The sequence below is a fragment of the Cicer arietinum genome, chromosome 4, assembly GCF_000331145.2.
Source record: "Cicer arietinum cultivar CDC Frontier isolate Library 1 chromosome 4, Cicar.CDCFrontier_v2.0, whole genome shotgun sequence".
Taxonomy (NCBI): domain Eukaryota; kingdom Viridiplantae; phylum Streptophyta; class Magnoliopsida; order Fabales; family Fabaceae; genus Cicer; species Cicer arietinum.
The window spans coordinates 19,122,912-19,127,588 of NC_021163.2; the positions used below are offsets into that span (position 1 = coordinate 19,122,912).

Below are 4,677 nucleotides of genomic sequence, written 5' to 3' on the forward strand. Positions count from 1 at the left end.
TTCCCTACTCTAGTTTGAAATCTTTGTTTTCTGCTCTCCCTTCCTCTGTTTTGACTTTCTGTGTCATCTTTCTTTTTGTTTCCAACAGCAATGACAACTCAATCACAACCATCAACAACTAGTGGTTCAGTTGCATCTTTCTAGAGTTCGCTTTTTAAACAAACAGGTGATAACATTAACAAAGGATGACAATGGAATAGTTTGAAGGACAAGAAAAATAGGAAGAAGGTTACATGTAATTTTTGTTTATTTACTTCAAGGTGAGGAATTTCTGGGGCCAAAAGACATCAAATGGAAATAAAGGAGAAGTGGGTCATATCAGCAAAACACTGAAGGATGTTAGATTGATTTGAAGAAAGCCTGTGATGAGAAAAAAGGGGAAAAAGAAGATTTATTGAGTGGTATGCATGAAGATGATGACGAGGTTGAAGAGGACAAAGGTGTGATGAGAAAAAAGGGGAAAAAGAAGATTTATTGAGTGGTATGCATGAAGATGATGATGAGGTTGAAGAGGACAAAGGTACAAAAGAAGATGATATTGAGTTTGTCGGTTTCCAAGAGGAGTACAAAAGGCCCCTTCGATGTAGTGTTATACCAAAAACCAAAGCAAACTTTGGGAAAAGGAAGCAAGAGCTAGAACTTGTCATATGTAGCTCGATTCTTTTTCCAGGAATGGATTGCTTTAAATGTTGCAAAGTCGAAAAATGATTGAAGCAAGTTGTAACTATGGTCCTCATTTGAAGCCTCCAAGCTATCGTGAGCTGAAAAATCCAATGCTTAAAAAAGAGTTGGAATATTCACAGGAAATGTTGAAGTTTAATATGGGTCCACGTGTACACATCACTCATTTATAATTTTTTAATAATAGTACTTAATAAGCACTTAATCCCACTAACCCAACACCTCAAAAAAATAATTAAATAGGTCTCACTAATAACTTTATATCATCTATCAATAACTTTATATCATTACATTTCACTATTTTAATGTTAAAATTGTGTAGGACATGCAGAGAGAAAGAGCTTAGTAAAGCATTTCTCCCTCATAGACACTCATTTTATTTTATCCCCAACAGAGGTACCTATTTGGTAACAAGTGTTATGGAGTTAAGACTCCCCCATTGGAGCTGCCTGATGCTCCTTCATGTGTGAGAAAACTGGAGAGATGTAATTTGAACTTTTGGATAACTTTGTTGAGGAGATTGGTGAAAGTAATATTGTGTGGCTAGTTACCGACAAAGGAAGTAATTATGTCTTGGCCGGTAAGTACTATGCTTAATTATATTTTTAAGCAAGTGATTTATAGGTATTAATTCTTATTTAGCTTGTTACTCATTAAGTATAAATTGTGATTTTATAGGTAAACTTCTAACAGTCAAGAGTCCAAAAATGTTTTGGACTCCATGTATTGCACATTGTCTAGACTTGATGCTAGAAGATATTGGAAAGATACCTAAAGTCAAAAGGTTATACAAAAAGGAATCGGTCATGTAGGCTTCATTAATAACCACTTAATGACTTTGACCTTAACGAGTAAGTTCACAAATAAGGAATTGGTTAGAGCTGGAGTCCAAAGGTTTGCAACAACATACCTTACTATGCAAAGATAGCACCAACAAAGACCAAGTTTTAGAAAGATGTTCACATCTGATGAATGGTTGAACTTAAAGGCAAGTAAAGATCCTAAGGAAAAGAAGACAACTGCTATTGTACTTCAAACCTCATTTTGGATTGATGTTGTTTATGCTCTTAAGGCATTGGAGCCTCTTGTACGTGTTCTCAAGCTTGTTGATAATGAAAAAAAGCCTGCAATGGGTTACATCTATCAAGCAATTGTCATTACGGAGCTGTCGTGGCAAATTTAAACATTGGTTTATTGAAAAATATAATTTTTGTAGTTTAATTTTTTATTAAAAAAAATCCTTCAAGAACTCTAGCATCTTCATCTTCTTCCCTTCATCATCATCTTCCAGAAATTTCAACTAAACAGTGAGACAATTTTGTTATGCTGAAGGCTCTCTCTATGTTTTTTTTACCTTTTTCGATTTTCACTTCCATTGGTTTGGGGTTAGCTAGCTAGCTAGATAGGCGGGGAAAGGTGTGGAAAGAGAAGAAGTTTTAGGGATTGATAAATGAAGTAAGGAATTTCAGTAAATTTGGGCTTACACTTGTAGGTTTAGGGTGATTTTCTGGAAGATGATGAAGGGAAAAAGATGAAGATGTTAGAGTTCTTGAAGGAATTTTTTAATAAAAATTAATTTAAAAATATTATTTTTTCGAAAAACGAATATTAAAATTTGCCACATTACACGTGTGCATTTTTATAACGGAATCTGTTAAAAAGGGTAGCGGTGTACATATTTTGTGACTTAAAACCTAAATGTTACAAATAACTTAAAGGATCAAATCGGTACTTTGGTGAAACTTAAAGACTCGCATGATGTATTTTGTCTTATTATTATTATATGAAATTTTGGAAGTCATCCTACTTTAATTCAGAACAAACTAACATTTGGTTTTCTCTGTCAAAAAGCCTGGCTCCAATGCAAAAGCTAAGTCCCGGCAATCATCTCTACCTCTAAATGATGAAAAAGGGCGGCCAGACTCCCACTAGGGGTATGGGGAGGGTAAACTGACTTCAATTTCATTTTTATATCTGCATCTTATTGTTGCTGACACTAATAAGCAAAGACTTGTGGGAGATACCACTATATATCATCCCGATTGATGCTGCAGATGATTTAATGAGCAAGCTACAATTTCAATTCATGATCATGCGATCCTACTGCCAGCTTCTATGTGACAGTCAGCTATAGTCATATATTAGAAAGGAACAGCATGGAAAATAATAACTAAAAGCACATGGCATCATGATTATAGATATATGTAAGAAATATAAATGCCCCAAAACGGAGAACAAATGCTAATCTACAAGAACTTGTCCTTGGTTAGTCGGTTGCCTGCAAGAGCAACCCACTCACTAAACAGAAATGAGATTCTAAAAGAGAAACGTATGTCCTAGAATACACTGGCCACTGTAGGATTTAATTTTAGCACAGCTATTTAAAGAAGGTCAAAGGGGAGGGAGCCTTGGTGCGACGAATGGGGTTGTTGCCATGTACCCGGGGAGTTCAGGTCATGAAATAAGCCCCTTACAAAAGCAAGGTAAGGCTGCCTACGATAGACCCCCAATTGGTCTGACCCTCTCCTGGACCCTACCATGGCAAGAACATTATAACACCAGGTTACCCTTTTTACCCACATTAGAAGTATTAAATTATACAGTACTTATAACACCAGGTTACCGTTTTTACTACTTTAAAAGTATTATATTTTTAGTATTGCAAAATTCACAATAATAGTTTAACCTATATCATAATTTCATCATTTATGTTAGATTATGTAACATCTGACCTTAAGTATTTGCTAAGAAATCTAAAAGTTCAGACAATTTCTAATATCATCTTCCTTTGTACTAGTCATGCATAAGACTTTCCAGATACTAATGAGACTTTATTTTTTTTTAAACGTATTGGCTACTGATTGGGGTTCATGATCTAAAAGAGAATGCTAATTACCCTTCTCTTAATATTATGAGAAAATACAGGACCAGAGCAAAGAATTTCTAGTCACATCCCAGTATGAGGAGGGGAAGAACACAACCATACCATGAAGGTGGTCTTCCAATGATCCCAATGGCATAAATTCATAAACCAGGAGGCGTTGGTCCCCATCCGCACAGTATCCAATGAGATTCACAAGGTTAGGGTGGTGTAGAAGACTGAGCATGAGAACCTCCACAAGGAATTCCCGATTACCCTGGAGACCGTTTCGGTCTAACTGTTTAACAGCAACAGCCTGTAGAGGTTAATGAACAAATGTCAGCAGGGATGAGTAGTCACTATACCATACCATATGGAGAAGATAATGATGAGTTGAGTAAAGGATAATATAATACCTGACCGGTGGTTTCTAGGCGTCCCTTGTAGACCCTTCCGAAACCACCTTCCCCTAAAAAGGACTGGGGCCTGAAGTTTTTTGTTGCAGCCGCAAGTTCACGGAAAGTAAAAGTTTGAGCGGCGATTTGGCCAGGTGGTCCATCTTTGAGAGCAACAGGCAATTCCCTTTTGGACGCTCCGTTACTTGTTGATCTCAGTTTCTCCGCTGCTGCAACGCAACACAATGCAACATAATAATTAGCTTCCTAAGCTCGGCTGTGACGAGATAAATTAGGAGCGAGCAGTAAGTGTGAATGAGTGATGATATGATATGAATTGAACGAAAATGGTTAAGAGCTTCTCAGCTAATAGATTGCTTCATTGTCCAATCAATGATATTACTAACTTATGGTGAGGTCAAGTCAAGTCAACTTCAACTAGGATGTATGCATGTATAAATATATCCTATCCAATACAATACAACACAATACAGTACAATACAATATACACAATACAATACAATATACACGGGATCTGATTTCCTAAATATTTGTAAAGGAAAAGTTAATTTGACTCAACACCGGCATAATCATCATCAGATCAGAATCAGAATCAGATCATCATCAACCATATGATTCGACTCAATTGGAATGATATATATAAAATAAATAATACAGAGAGAAAGAAATTAACTAACCAGAGGCAGAGGGCAATCTGGAAAGATGGGAAGGGAGATTATG

The 4,677-nt window shown here is 36.2% G+C and overlaps 1 protein-coding gene across 2 annotated transcripts in view; it reads right to left on the minus strand.

Moving 5' to 3' along the window:
• The window catches only part of LOC101506739 (serine/threonine-protein kinase PBS1), a 10,851-nt gene that overhangs the window by 5,818 nt on the left and 356 nt on the right, over positions 1-4,677 (minus strand). The window contains exons 1-3 of one of the 2 annotated variants that reach the window (XM_004497373.4): positions 4,635-4,677; positions 3,958-4,163; positions 3,668-3,857 (exon numbers count right to left, since the gene is read on the minus strand). The exon at positions 4,635-4,677 is cut by the window's right edge and continues 356 nt beyond it. In XM_004497373.4, coding sequence (XP_004497430.1) covers positions 3,668-3,857; positions 3,958-4,163; positions 4,635-4,677 — 439 coding nt within the window. Of the gene's footprint in view, positions 1-3,667; positions 3,858-3,957; positions 4,167-4,634 lie in introns of both variants that reach the window. The other variant, XM_004497372.4, reaches the window with a different exon arrangement.